The 15,623-nt window shown below is 42.8% G+C and overlaps 1 protein-coding gene and 1 pseudogene across 1 annotated transcript in view; both read right to left on the bottom strand.

Annotated features, from left to right (window-relative positions):
* Nucleotides 1–2,257: 2,257 nt before the first annotated feature.
* Nucleotides 2,258–15,623, bottom strand: part of PCOLCE2 (procollagen C-endopeptidase enhancer 2) — a 78,796-nt gene continuing 65,430 nt past the window's right edge. Inside the window, exons 6-9 of the mRNA XM_021934766.2 lie at nucleotides 14,203–14,357; nucleotides 8,056–8,139; nucleotides 5,427–5,594; nucleotides 2,258–2,855 (exon numbers count right to left, since the gene is read on the bottom strand). Of these exons, the coding sequence (XP_021790458.1) occupies nucleotides 2,725–2,855; nucleotides 5,427–5,594; nucleotides 8,056–8,139; nucleotides 14,203–14,357 (538 nt within the window). The 3' untranslated portion in view covers nucleotides 2,258–2,724. The remainder of the gene's footprint in view (nucleotides 2,856–5,426; nucleotides 5,595–8,055; nucleotides 8,140–14,202; nucleotides 14,358–15,623) is intronic.
* On the bottom strand, nucleotides 9,396–12,046 carry LOC108583953 (annotated as a pseudogene).

The raw sequence follows: 15,623 nt of genomic DNA, 5'->3' as shown, positions 1-15,623 counted from the left end.
TGAAACAGTAAGATTTACTTAGAATTTTGAAATGTTTTGTGATATGTTAGTATGGTCACCTATTCATTCTTCATGTGTATTTGATTCCCCAAGTATAAATACTTATTAAAAACAAAAACCTCATCAACTATTCTTGAAAAATAAGCAATTTCTAAAAGAGAAAATAGTATGGGATCCCAAAAGTTATATAGTCTAACTCCCTCAAATTATAACTAAGGAAACTAAACCTCAGTCAAAATAAAGGTGTCTTAGTCCGTTCTGTGCTGCTATAACAGAATATCTGAGACTGGGTAATTTATAAAGAACAGATACTTATTTCTTACAGTTCTGGAGGCTGGGAAGTCCAGAGTCAAGGGCCCACATCTGCTGACAGCCTTCTTGCAGCATCGTCCCATGGCATAAGGCGGAAAGGCAAGAGAGCACATGAACACATCAACACATGTGCATGCCCAAAAGAGAAAGAGACGGATGGAATGGGGAATGCAGGGAGCCAAATTCATCCTTTTACCAACGACCCATTCTCACGATAACTAACCCACTCTCGTGATAATGTCATTAATCCATTCGTGAGGGCTCTGCCTCATAAAAGAGCGCATCTCTCAACACTGTTGCATTGAGGATTTACTTTCCAACATGTAAACTTTGGAGGATACATTCAAACCAGAGAAAAATGATTTTATAAAAAGGAAAGAAGTTACAAAGTGGATGTTATTCCAGAAAGAGCAGCTTCAGGATTCATCTTGATTATCTCTGTTTTGCATAATTGAAGTAAAAGACAAACCAGTGCTACACACTGTTAACCGTGAATCCCCTAAACAGTTGTAAAATATTATGTCAGAGATGTCAATAGTATGAGTAGTTTAGATTACTCTTCTCAGTTTTTACCCCACTATGACGCAAGCCCCCACTCACCTAAATAAGTCTTTCCGCTGGTCATGCAGAAGAAGGTTGATACCCGCCAGCATGCTGCTTATAATTCACCAATAGGAGATTCTATTCGGAAGGAAGAAATACTGAAATCTTTAGGATTCCCTCCTAAGTCCCAGAACATGTATTCTTGAAGGGAAGCAACTTGCTTTGAGAAGGCTGGAATCAATAAGGAGTCCATAGTCACATCCTGGCTGGGCGCAGCTGGTCTGCGAAGTTCAGCTGGCTAAGAGAACTTTCTAAAAGCTGCCACTGGCCAGGGAAGCCAGTCACCCAGTCATCAGGGTCTTCTAGTTCATCTACTTCCTCAGCTGCAGAATTCCCTGGTGCTGATGGCTCCTCAATGGGAAAGTATAGGAGCAGTTTCTGACCTGCCTGCCAGCCCAATTTTGTAGCTTCCTTAGGCTCACCCAGCTGCCGTAACAGAGGGAATATTCCTTTTGAACTTCTATTTTGCCACCCTTTAAATGTCTGGTCATCCTAGGACTGGGAATTATTGTTTTCATCTAAAAGAGTATCTTCCCTTATTTCCAAAACTTTGCTTCTACCATGGAAGAGTTTGTGACCCACATCTTTGTTCATCTCTAATGTTCTTTCAGCCTTCTTTGGATAGGGATGGTTGTCCGCTCTCCCACAGCCCCTGGCTGGTAACGTTCTACAGGGCTGGTTGCTGCTCATACAGTTGTGCCTTAAGCAGCTCTGTGTGGATGATGGTCCTTTTGCTGTTCTTCCACTAATGAGTGAAAATAGATTTCTCAAAGGCTCTTAGCTGATACAGCCTGATCCAGTTAACTGGGGATGAACAGAGCAGGAGTGTCAAGCTCACTTCTAATTTCAAGTTCTGTAAAATGACCAATTATATAGGCTAGTATTTACTAGCCTAAGTATTAGTATTTAGTACTTCACTCTTCAAATCAGAATAAGAGGGCTTTCCTCTGGGGGTAGGGAAGGCTATTCTAGTGACAGGGCAAAGGGTTGGGAATTAGGACTCTTTAGTTTGATCGTTTTGTCTCTTAGGAGACATGTGATCTGGCAAGTCACTAAACATACCTGAGCTTCTGTTTCAATTACAAAATGAAAGAGTGTGGACTAGATCCCTGAGAGATGTTATTCTAGCACTAACATTCTCTGTTTCTGCAGATAGAAGAATGATAGTCTACTGACATTACTGAATCCATTTAGTCCCTGAAATTCTTGGAATGCTCTTTTAGCAAAGCGTAAATTGATACAAAGGGAATCTTATGCATAAATAACACTATTCTTATTGCTAAAAGGGAATATTCCTTCTACAATGTCCCACTATCTATAAAAAGAAGTTTAGTGGCTGTTCTGTAATCCTTTAAAAATATTTTATTAAGCATTGATTTAGAAAATGCAAGACAAGATTGTAACACCTCAGGGCAAAGGCTTGAAGGTGAAACAAGTATCACTATAAATATTGCACTTCTAAAATCTCTTTTTGACATCTTCACACAACTCAATTCTAAAATATCCTTTTACAGAGATGTATAAATAAACTGCTTCCAAGCTGTCAACGCTTGACACTTTTGGCTTCCTATCACCACACTAAGTCAGCAGGTTTCCAATCAGATAGCTGCTCCTCTGACAGCAGGCAAAGAACTTCCCTCAGCTATCTCCGAGGCCTCATACCTCCATCATGTGAAGAGTCAATCAGTCCCATCTTTCGGAATGCTCTTTCAGAATATGTAATTTTATAAGTATTTTTTTTTCTACTGAGAGAAAATAGATCTTTCAAAGGCAATGGCAGAATACAGCTTAAATGGACACAGTTCACTGTTAACACTGCTTGTTTTTTAAGGCATTCAGAAGCTTCTGATTCTTGGTCTTGAACATCATGATAAAGCTGTTTGGCATGATTTTGCCTCGCCCATCTTCACCTACTTGGCCCATAATAATGTAATTTAGACCTAAAGAAAGAGAATACAGAAATTAATCTTTTTCTCTATGTATGATGTATGAAACAACTTAGACTGTAAGTTACCTTTAGATAAATGTTCTCTTCTGCAGATGATAAGATTATACATTTATTCCATCTAGGATAAAATCTGAGTTTTCTTGTTTTTGCTTTTTAGAGACGGGGGTCTTGCCATATTCCCTAGGCTGGTCTTGAACTACTGAGCTTAAGCAATTCTCCTGCCTCAGACTCCAAAGTAGTTGGGACTACAGGCACACGCCACTGTGCCTGGATGATAAAATCTGGTTTAAGACTCATCAGCAAAAAGCCAAATTCAACTAGTAAGGTATTTTGGCTACGCTCACGCCAGGAAACTGGACTGAGTGGCTAGATCCAGCCATGTCCCGCCCTGCAGTGCTGTTGGTCTGTTGTGGTTCCAAATGCCTGATATGAAGATGGTACCGCATTAACGTGAAAGACTCTCCTTCCTTGAGGGGCCTCCAGGGCTCCATGATGGGCCATCCTCAGATGGCTTCTCAATCCCATCATGTGTCTGGATTTTCCGGGCGTTTGGCAACCAATGATCCACTCTCTTATGTTGCTGTTGTCTTGAACTTTAATAAACATCTCAAACATGTATGCTATGTAAGCTTCTTGAGGGCACAGATGGATCATATACTACTTGCATTTGTACGGTTTCTTGCAAAACATCGATGTCAAGAGTACTTATATTGGTTATACTATGTTTTTATACATGGGTGTGACTGGCTAAGTTAGGCCTAGACTGGGGCCTGAGGTGTTAGGTAACTCTGAATATTTACATTACCTCAGAAATAAATCAGAAAAAAAGGTATGTGTTAATTCTTCCTTTAATCTCCCTTTCCCCTGGCGTGTCATAGAGGAAATGTGTCCTTTTTCTCTTGCATTTTCCTGTGTGGGTTGACTTTGTCATCACAGCGGTCTGTGAGAGTCTGGGCAAGCAATGCTGCCTCAAGGCTGAAGTGCTAGCAGCATTATGAGACCTTACAGAATCTTGAGGTGCAATATCTGCTGTTCTGGCAGTTCTGGAAAGAAATTTCTCTTTTACAGAGCCTTTGTGATTCTCTCTGGAGAGTCAACATGAGGCTACTAGCCTCCTGACTTTTCTGAACAATCTGAATTCACAGTAAAGGTTGCTTTATTTTTAAATTTTTTCTTTTTTTAGACAGTCTTGCTCTGTCACCCAGGCTGGAGTGCAGTGGTGTGATCATGACTCACTGCAGCCTCGACCTACTAGGTTCAAGGCATCCTCCTGCCTCAGCCTCACGAGTAGCTGGGACCACAGGTGCACACCACCACATCCGGACACATTTTTTGATTTTTAGTAGAGAGGAGGTGTCACTATGTTGCCCAGGCTGGTCTCTAACTCTTGGGCTGAACTAATCCTCCCGTCTCAGCCTCCTAAATTGCTGGGACGGTAAAGCTTTCTTGAAGTGGATATTCTGTCTCTCTCTCTCTCTCTCTCTCTCTCTCTGTGTGTGTGTGTGTGTGTGTGTGTATGTGTGTGTGGTTTGGTTTGGTTTCTTGTCGGAGATGTTCATAACAAGACGAGGAAAGGACTGAGCTGAGGTTGAACTGAGAAATCACGGTATATCACGTGGTGGAATACCAGGCATGATACCATTCCAAAGAAAGAGATCTGTCTCTATGTGCTGTTGTGGAAAGATGTCTAGAGCTTATGTAGGGGAAAAATTGCAGAACTTGTGTGTAGTATGATTCCATAAGTGTATATGCCCATGCTTTATACGGATAGAAACTTTCTGGAAGGAACTTAAATTTCTTTTTTTTTTTTTTAGAAATAGGGTCTCACTACTTCACCCAGTCTGGTCTCGAACTTCTGGGCTCAAGCAATCCTCCCACCTTGGCCTCCCAAAATGCTGGGATTACAGGCATGAGCTACCATGTCTGGCTGGAAGGAACTTTTCAGCGTACTTCTAGGGAAAGGAAAAGGGTTTCACTTTTAACACTCTTACCCACTTATTTCAACTTTTTAAAAACCATGAAACATATGTTACTTTTATAAGTTGTTAAATACATATTCCTAAAAAGTCATGTGCCTCTAGCTCTAGAGTAACTGTCTGTTTTTCGTAATTTCTTTCAATAAACTCATTCCCATCCATGGACTTAATAGTCCTATCTCTGCAAATGATTCCCAGATCTTTGAGTCTGGCCCAGAGATGCCTCGCTCTTCTGAACATCGGGTCTGCATTTCCTGTTGGCTGCTGGATATTTTCTTTAAACCTAGACAGTACTGGCACCTTCAGTGCAATAATCTAAAATCTCTCCACCCTGCACTGCTCTGTGTGTCTGTTGCTTATTGACTCAACTTCAAACACTTCTTTCACTTGTTCATTATGTCCACTACCCCTTCTTCTGCCACAAGTTACAAGCACTTGGATGAGAGCCCAATTCTTCCTGACTCCAAAGGCCTTCCTGCTCTGAAAGAAGTGGGCAACATATTAGCCCTGATTTGACTTCCCTAGACCAACCATGGCATGGAAAATCCATAGCTTGCTCAGAGAGACCCAGTTTTCTCCCTACTCACCTCTTCTGAGAAGAGGGCACTGCTTGCAGACCACAGTGAGCCTGGCACTCATGTTCTTGCCCGCCTGCTGAATCGCCAAATTTCCCTCTTTGTAGATGTTGATGATTGAGACTGTGGCGTGCAAACTCCCACCACGAGTGGCGGTTGTGATGACAGTGCCGGCTAATACTGCAGAAGAAAACATTTTGAAATGATGTGACGGTGAAGACAAATGCAAGCAGAACTGAAAAACAAGTTTACATTCTTCTAAGTTTCAGATACGAAACATTTTAATGTTAAAGAAAAGGCCCTCATAGAGGTTTCACATTTGCTTCTGTACATTTGTCACCAAAATGCAGGTTGGAGCTGTCATGTTACCCTGGTTGTTGGGGACTGATAACTAGAAGAGAAGCCTAAATACTTGCCACACTGCGGTCCATTGCCAAGGCTGAAACTCTTTAAAATGTTTTATCCAACATGTGGTTGATTGTCAGATAGGGCATAGTCTGGCTTATGAGGCTCTACCTATGAATGCTTGTATCTGTAGAGGCAGCGCCATGCTAAGAGATTGCGCAATGGGGGTTTGGGCCACTAAGATGTGAGTCTTTGAGTCGGTGTGGGTGTGTAGCCAGCTTTCTGTGTTCTCCTCACCCTTCTCTGTAGCCGTCCTTTCTTCCTGAACTCTTGTTCATTCCCTGAGTCCTCACCTCTGTCTAATTATCAGTAAAGCTCTGTCTTCTGTGGTCTATTCTCTTTCTTATCCACTCTGTTTATTTCATTTAACAAGCTGAAGTATAGAACTGAGGTATTAACTTAAACTTTTTTTTGTTAAAAAAAACTCTAGTAAAATTCAGTTGATTTTCATTACGTAATCCCCTGTTTTTTCCATCAGACACTCTGAGAAAAGTCTCTCTTTAGAGCCACAGATGGAAAGATGCTGTCTTTCTCACGGAGGTGCTTCCGGCATTCTGGGAAGTGAGTGAGGACAGTTCCTCGTGGTGCAGGACTTGCACTGAATAGGGTTTTGTTTGTTTGTTTGTTTGTTTGTTCTGAGATGGAGTTTCACTCTTGTTGCCCAGGCTGGAGTGCAATGGTGTGATCTCAGCTCACCACAACCTCCGCCTCCCGGGTTCAAGCAATTCTCCTGCCTCAGCCTCCCAAGTAGCTGGGATTACAGGCATGCGCCACCACACCCAGCTAATTTTGCATTTTTAGTAGAGACAGGGTTTCTCCATGTTGGTCAGGCTGGTCTCGAACTCCTGACCTCAGGTGATCCGCCTGCCTCGGCCTCCCAAAGTGCTGGGATTACAGGTGTGAGCCACCTCACCTGGCCTGAATACATTTTTTACCAGCCTTGTCCTTCCTGGAAAAATCAGTAGCAGTTCCTAGTTATTGTGACAACCAAAAAAATGCAGTAATCTAACATGTCTACCACTCCCCAGGGAACCATTACCAGCCCTGGTTGAGAACCAGTGGCTGGTGATAGATTTGGTCATTTTGCCATGTAAGTGGTCACATTAATGGAATAAATCAAGTTTTGGACTGGGTTAATCTGACTCCTTCAGAATAAAGTGAACACTCACTGCTTAGGCAGTCTGCAATGTTCATAAAGTCAGAATTCCTATGATGCTTTACGTTGATCCTGTGTGATGAGTGTTCACTGCAAAATTCAGTGTATAGTCAGGTGGAATCAGTGGCTCCCAAGACACAGGGAGGGAGACTTCCTGAAGCACCTCCTACAGAAGAGTAAACCGGACGTGGTAGCAATTACACGTGGTGTTGCTTTCAGTTTTACGCCAGTTATTTGAATTGCAGCATGTGAACTCTAGTAAGGCTTAGGGCCCCAGAGTCTTCAGTGTCTTCACACCTTCACTATGATACAGCTCGTCTGGACTACAGAGGTCACTTCAAGGCACAGAAAAAGCAAGCAAAGCCTCTCTGGGGAAGTTTGGTTTGGGGAAACCTATTTAGGCCATAGCAACTTGCTCTTCCTGATCAGATTTGTCTTAAATGTTCCTTTTAAGCCACTTAAAAAATAACCGAGATAATTAAGTTTTGTATCTTTTGCTCTTAAGTAGCTTTCATAGATGGTGCAATTTTTCCATTGGAAAAACTCTTAAAAATTCTAAATCTTTAAAGAATACCTCCTCAGGTTCCAGTTTGTAAGAGTTTCCAAATGGACTCCAGATTTCCAACTTTTGCTTCAGTACTTTGGAAAGGCAGTACAGGGGAAATACTGAATTTCTTCTGAGAGAGGCCAGCTTCTGAATATAAACTTGGGTATGTTTCTAATTTACTTAAGTTGAAGTACAGATGTGTGAAAAAATACTCTGCATATGAAAAATATGTAAGGAAAAAAGTATATAGGTTTTTTGCAGGAATAGTCAGCCAGAATACACAGTGTGGCAGTACCATGTAACAAGACCCAAATTATTAAACTTATATGAAAAAAGTATATTTTCTAAATCCATATTTTTCTCAGCTGTGAAATCTAACAATTTGACCATTCTCGTGTACAGGCAGGTATTTTCTTGGATAAACGAGTGGTGTTACTGACCCTTCACCATAAATTCATAGGAATTCCTTTGAGATGAAGCATGCAGCCTCAAGTTTCTGGTTAAAGAGAAAAAGACTGGCTTTTTTTTCTTACCAAAGTCACTTGAACAATAGTTGCCCTCCAGAGTCCCAGTCCGTCTACACTTTTGTTGACACAGGACCACAGTGGGCTTTAAACCTTAATTCAAAGAAGACATAAGTTTTAGGAAAAATGAATTCAAGCATAACTGGTCTTTAGTTCTGAATCCACCCGTTTAAACTTATCATTTATTTCCCTGAGCCACCAATCTATCACCGCGAAGAAAAAATTTAAAACCATGCAAAATACGTTCTCCATGCTACCAACTACTGCTCTAATTTCGCCAGGGCAACTCAATACCCTCTGCTGAATTTTAAACCTGAGATCAAAGATAGCACAAATGTAGCCCTGTTCTCTTCTTCCTTTGTATAAAACTAACACTATAAGAAAATATAGACATACTCTGAGTGTGTGCCCTGTTTAGAAAAACCCAGAACAACAAATTGGAACTCACAGAATGTAGCTTAATCCCTCACTTTACAAAAAGGAATCCTAGGGTGTTCCCCTGAGGACGTCCTTAAAATATGCAATTGCCTCAACATGAGTAGTATAGGTTTTTAGAAATACTGTTCATGTGTAAAATGTGTTACATCTGTAATTAGATGCAACCAATCACTAAATACTTATTTTGAGCCTGGCACTGGCTATAAGGGTCTTAAGAACTAAGAAGCAGACAAATTTAAAAGTAAACCAAATAGACAAAACACAGCAGTTCTTAAGTACGAGTAAGTACGGGTGATGCTGCCCCCAGTAGGCATCTGGCAATATCTAGAAACATTTCTGGTTATCACAACTAGAGGGTGCTGCTAGCATCTAGTGGGTAAATGCCAGAGACGCTGCTGACATCCCACAGAGAAAAGGACAGTCCCCGCAACACAGAAGGATCTGGCCCAAAATATAAACAGTGCCAAGGCTGAGAAACCCTGGGTTAACAACGTGAAAATAGTTCATCCTCATAATCATCTTAAAACTGTTTCAAAAATAGTTGCTAATGATTTCTTTCTGTGTGACAATATGCTAGGAAAAACTAAACAGAACCACGATAACAGAATTGCCCTTGTTGGGTGAATATCCGCAATGGTAATATTGCTCTTCCAACAGGCCCCACCAACTCCTCTGTTAATTTATTATTTATCCGTTTGTTTTGAGACGGAGTCTCGCTCTGGGAGTGGTATGATCTTAGCTCACTGCAACCTCTGCCTCCCGGGTTCAAGTGATTCTCCTGCCTCAGCCTCCAGAGTAGCTGGGTATACAGGTGTGCACCACCACACATGGTCAACTTTTGTATTTTTAGTAGAGACACGGGTTCGCCATGTTGGCCAGGCTGGTCTTGAACTGCTGACCTCAGGTGATTTGCCTGCCTTGGCCTCCTAAAGTGCTGGGATTATAGGCGTAAGCCACAGCGCCCAGCCTGTACCCCCTACTTAACTCCAAAAAGAATCTGAAGCAGATAGCAATATTAAAACATATGTAATTTAATGTTAAAATACATATAATAGCTTACATATGCATTTTTAAAAAGAGAGAGACACAGAAAGAGCTCAGAAGGTGTTTGGAAGGGAAGAGTCACACCACTGTTCCAGAAGTTGGGAAACTCGCTTCAGCTGTGAATTTACAGAATTAAATTTACTCCATTAACCAAGTCAAAACGTTGTGGTGTCTCTGATGGCGAGCCCTTTCCTGGGCCCATTGGGAACCAGCTGCTTCTCAGCCTCGGAAGGTCAGTCTGGAAGTGGGGTGGGTGTCCCACATGCCCTTCTCCTGCTTTGGTGGGGCCTGCTGTCTGGCCTGCAAGTCACTGGCTCTCTCCTTCCCCTCCTCATTTTAACTGTCACCTGTCTCCTTGCCCTTCACTCACAAAGCTGGTCCCCGGTTCTCGGCCCTCCCTGGCTGTGTTCCCGAGATTGTTTCTGTGGGTTCACCCTCCCATGCCTGATCCCGCAGTCCCGCGGCTTCATCTACGCCAGGGACTTTCCTAGACACTCAGTTCCAGCCTCGGATGTCTTCATGCTATGGCTGTTCATTGTCAGGCTGTCAAATTTAGACCTGCTGGCATCCAGCGTTCTCCCCTTCAAGCTTATTTATTTAATTACTCTATGACTACATTTTCTTCCATCTTTGATGGTTCAACACAGTGGCTGCTCTCATTTTTCCCAACCCATCAACCCTGGCCTGTCTTTACCTCCTCAGCAATTCAATTTCATTTCCATGGTCCATTATTTCAATCATTTTCTACACAATGCCTTAAGGTCCCTTCCCCTCTGTCCTTTAGCCCTGTATGAATCTGCAGAGAAATCTGTTTTTCCTGTGCCTGCCCTCAGACAACTGATTACACAAATGGGCCTTCAGCAGAGTGACAGGCTGGAGATCAGCCTACTCTCCACAGCGGTTTTTCAAATTCTTTCTCATTCTCCTAACCTCCCGTGCTGCCACTCCCTTCTCCCTCTCAGAGGTGACCCTGCCTATTTTCCAGGAAGAAGAGAAGCATAGCAGAAAATGTCCTCGAGATCCCCACCAAACCTCCAAGTCATCTTTATACCATCTCTCTTCCTCCTCCGAGAGAGGGGCCACCTCCTCCGACCTGGAGTCGTGTCTTCTGTGAGTCCTCTGGAGCCAGCCCCTCGCACCTTTATTGCAACTTTCCTTCTCAGTTTATTGCTTCCGTCTGCCATTGCCTTCTTCTTCTTTGCTAGTTACTCCCATCAACATAAGCAGCTTTAAGACTCTCAAAGCCTCTCCTTCTTCTTTAAGGCCGAACTTGGGGAATGAGCTACTGAATTTCCTATTTCAATTTGCTGTGTTCCACACTCTCCTCAGCACACACTGTCCGGGTTCTGCCAGCACAACGCCACTTACATAGATTGTGCTGGCGTCTCCACTAGCCTCCATGTCATGAAACCAAATGGAAACATTGTAGTCCTCCCTTATTGGAAGTCTCACCAACGCTTGACTCACTGATCACTCCCTTTTGAAACATTTCCTTCCACCGCTTTCAGCTTTCAGGACACATCTTCCCAGTTCTCCTCCCTCCTCCCTCGCCACTCCTTTTCAGTCTCCTTGGCCAGTGTAACCTTCTCTTTTAAAAGCTGGAAGTTACTAGAGGGTTAATCTCAGCTCATCTCCTCCTCCTGCCCTCAATCTCTCTCTAGGTCATCTCGTTCTTGATCATTGTTTCAACTATCTATGTATTGATGACTCCTTTTTTTGTTTGTTTTGGCATAAAGACAAACTTTATTGGGCCCCTCAGCACTAGTTCTCTTTCTCCTGCACGGTCTTGGTTCCCCAGACACGTCCAGTCTGGCGGGCAGCAGTGAGATCCACTTTGCAGCCAGCAGGGTCATCTCTGCAGACGGTGGAGGGCTTGCCGATGTGCTGGTGGTTGCCGCCTCCAAAAGGATGCTCCATAGGGTTCATGGCCACATCCCATACTGGTGGCCAGCAGTTCCCCTTTGCCTTATATTTGTGGTAGGCTCAGCCAGCCTTCAAGATGGGTTTGTCAATTCGGCAACCTCCAGCCACCACACCAACCACAGCTCTGTTGGCTGAGAAGATAAACTTCTTGGAGCCAGAGGGCAGCTTCACACGGGTCTTCTTGGTCTCAGAGTTGTGGGAGATAATGGTGGCATAGTTCCCAGATGCCCAGGACAGCCTGCTACGGCCTCCAGGCTTCTCCTCCAGGCAGCACACGATCATACCCTCAGGCATGGTGCCCACAGGGAGCACACTGCCAATGCTGAGTTGGGCCTTCTTGCCGCAATACAAACTAGTCCGTGTGAATGCCCTCGCCAGCAGTGAACAGCTCCACCCACTTCTTTAACCGGTACGGATCCCAGAAGACCACCTTGGCGAGGGGTGCGTTGTGGCCCGGGATGTGGGTGATGGGTCACTCTTAAATTTAAATCTGGCTTAAATCTTTCTTTTGGATGGCTGGGCTCAGGCCTGTAATCCCAGCACTTTGGGAGGCCGAGGAGGGTGGATCAGCTGAGGTCAGGAGTTCGAGACCAGCCTGACCAACATGGAGAAACCCCGTCTCTACTAAAAATACAAAATTAGCCGGGCTTGGTGGCACATGCCTGTAATCCCAGCTACTCGGGAGGCTGAGGCAGGAGAATCACTTGAACCTGGGAGGTGGAGGTTGCGGTGAGCCGAGATCGTGCCACTGCACTCCAGCCTGGGCAACAAGAGTGAAACTCCGTCTCAAAACAAAACAAAAAAATCTTTCTTTTGGTCTGGAGACCCATGTACCCCTATGCATAGCATATCCACTGGAAAATCTCACAGACACCTCAAACCCAACAAAGCCACTGCCTAATTTATAAATCCACCTCCAAATCCAGTTCTCTACCTCAGTGAACAGTGGCAGTATCACCCCAGCTGGGCAAGCCTGGGACCTGGGAGGTATTCCTGACACCTCCCTGACCTCTCTAGTCCAATGAATCACCAACGCCTGTCACTGTCTCCCTCTCATCTCTTGACTCTCTTTGAATTTGTGCCGTAGCACAGCTCACCTGGACCAGCACGAGATTCTGATGACCCGCTGGACTTCTACGATTCATTCACCTGGCAGTGGCCACAGTGATCTTTGTAAAATGTGAAACTAATCCTGAACTTTGCTTAAACCCATCAACAGCTTCCCCTACACATAGGATAAAAACAAAAATACTTAGAGCATAGGAGAGAGTTGGCAAGGCCTGAAGATGAAACTAGAAAGAGAGGCTGGGGACAAAGTGTGAAGGGTCTGATACACCACGGGAAGGGGTTTGGGCTCCCATGTGGTCCAATCTGGTAGTCACTAGTCACATGACGCTTTTCAATTTTAAATTCATTAAAATTAAATTAAAAATTCAGTTCCCCAATATCATAGCCACATTTTAAGTGCTCACAGTGGCTGCCATATTGGATAGCATAGCTGTAGAGTATACATTTAATGGAAGAACAACATGGTCTACTCGGTGCGATGGGAGCGGGGTGGGGCATGAGGTCGGGAGAAAAGACAGAGGGTATTGAAGATGACCCTGAGTGAGGCTACTGATGCTGTGGACGTGCTTGGGAAAATAAGTGGAGAAGTAGGTTTGAGGCAGAAAATAGTGTGATAAAAACAAGTTTGCATATGCTTTCATTTAAACAGCTACAGTCACATTGTGTCCAGGAGAGAATTACAAATCCATGCTTGCGATTTCAGAGAAAGTTCAGGATGGAGATAAAAGCAGGGGAACCACTAGCTCAATGGGTGTGACCAGATAATTCACTGGAAAGAACATGGACACCAAGGCTTATTGAGCTGAGCTGGAGAAATATAGCAGTTACAATGAGGCAGCACACGTCCAGACCACACGGTGGCGCACTTGCGGAGTGAGAGGAAACGTTAGACCCAGAGGCGCCTGCATGTACTCAGCCCCAGCCTGGGTGTACATGGAAAATGGGGGCAATAAAGCTGGGCTTATTTCAGCCTATTTTATATCTTAACCTTCAGTCTTTCCTTCCTGCTTTTCCCCCTCCTCCCTAGATTTGGATTTTTAGATCTGAGGCCTGAAATCCCAGGGGGTGGAGCTGATAGGCCAGGTACTAGCTACAGAGACCCTGCCTCCCTACATCATGCCTCAGCACCCAGGCCAGTTTCCCAACCAGCCTCTGTACTTCGTTGAATATTGTTGTTTAATTTACTCCGATTTGAAAATAAATAAATAAATAAATAACATTTTATATGACATTTCGCTGAGAAGCAAAAAAACAAAAACAAAAACAAAAAAAACAAAACAAAAAATCAAAAACAAACATTGGCAGACTATGAAAAACAGACAGCAAGGCCCTAAAACTTCAACCTAAAATATCACAATTCTATGTAATAAAAAGCAAACGACAATTTTGTCAGTTCCAGAAATGGAAACCTAGGCTTAGAATGATCTGTGCTTATAATAGGCTTCCTAGTCATTGTTCAATGGTCATAATTTTCTTACCTGATATTTAAAAACTATTAGCTTATAAGCATTCTTACCCCGTATACCTTTCTTTCATTAATGCAGTCATATTATTCTCTTACCAAAGCTTTCATCCTATTTAACTTTAATTTCAAGTATCTTTCTCTTATTTTTTTTCTACTTTAAAAGAATTCTTCTTATACTCCTAAAGTTTTTGCACAAAGTTCCAAACAGAAAAACTTACCTGTGGTTACAGGGAATGTGGTGGTGACAGGCTGTGCTGTAGTTGCAGGCAGTTTTTTTGGCCTGAATTTGTAGTGACCAATAAACCCATCTGCAGTTAAACTTAAGTCTGATAAAAACTGAATAAGAAGTTCATTTCTCTCAGATACAATTGGCCTAAAAAAAGAAAAATGTGTTTTTAAACATACTTTTTTTTAAATACTTAAAAGTGGTGCCTCTCTGAAAATGTAAAATTTTCTAGTTTTCCATTAACTTCTGACAATAGAATTACCAGTTGTTTAAACTTAAAAGTTAAAACGCTTAAAAATACCAATTCTAATAGCTAACATTTACTGAGTGTTTGCACAGCTAGGCACTGTGCTTTATGTGAATTGTCACATTCCACCTTCACAACAACCCTATTTTTATCTCTTTTTTATGGAATAGGCAACTGAAGTTCAGAGAGTTCAAGTGATTTATTCAAGGCCCTACAGCTAGTATGTTGGGAGAGTCAGAACTTGAACCCAGGACCAGATAACTCCTGCCCAGTGGGACATGGCTGGTTTTCAAAAAGCACCTCATGATTTGCCTGATTGGGAAAAGGCAGATTCTTTGAACTAAGACTCTTGCGTTCAAGCTGGCCTGGGTTTGCCATATGTTGGCTACAGAGCATAAAAGGGACAAACCTGGTGAACAAATTCCCACACCCTGTAAAGACGCAGCCAGAGGGATTAACTCAGTGGGCTGACTATCTTTTCTATCCACTCTGGGCTAAGAAAGCCATGCAAAGGACTTCCATTTCATTTTCAATGGCAGTTCTTAGGTATGCCTGAAATGGAAGCATTTCTATTATAATCTCCATTAGCAAAATGCTGCAAAGGAAAAAAAAGAAAGTGATGAATGTGTTTTGGTGTTCATGAATGGCATCACTGATTAAGAGCTCTAATTTTAGGAGCTTCCTGGTTAGCTGGCACTAAAGATTAAGTAGAAATGATAACTGAGGCTCGAAAGCTCTCTTAAATCTTAGGGGATTACTACATTACACAAGATAGTTTCATTTAAGGTTTGCTATTGTTATTTACACAATAGTAAAAAAAAAAAAAAATGCTGTCTGATGAATTCTGTTTAAAAACTAATTTAGAAGTAGAAAAAAGTTAACAAGTTATTTAAATGAATTACCCAGTGGTTTGACTGAACACCTTTTTGAGACATCTTCTCAGCCAATCACTTCTTACGCATCGTGGACAGCAAATAATAAGGCCCCTCTTTTGTTTTTTTTTCCTACTGTCAGCTATGCTGAGTGGGGTTGGGTGGCAGAAAGGGTAGATCTACCTGACCCAACCAGTTAGAAAAATTGCATGATCTTTTCCATCCTGAATATAACCTTCTGAGCCAGGGGATGGGATGAATCAAAAAGTGAGCTTTGTGATCTACAGTTATAGC

This window comes from Papio anubis, chromosome 2 (genome assembly GCF_008728515.1).
Source record: "Papio anubis isolate 15944 chromosome 2, Panubis1.0, whole genome shotgun sequence".
NCBI classification, from domain to species: Eukaryota; Metazoa; Chordata; class Mammalia; order Primates; family Cercopithecidae; genus Papio; species Papio anubis.
The sequence above is the reverse complement of the archived record's forward strand: the minus strand, read 5'-3'. Positions and strand labels throughout refer to the sequence as shown.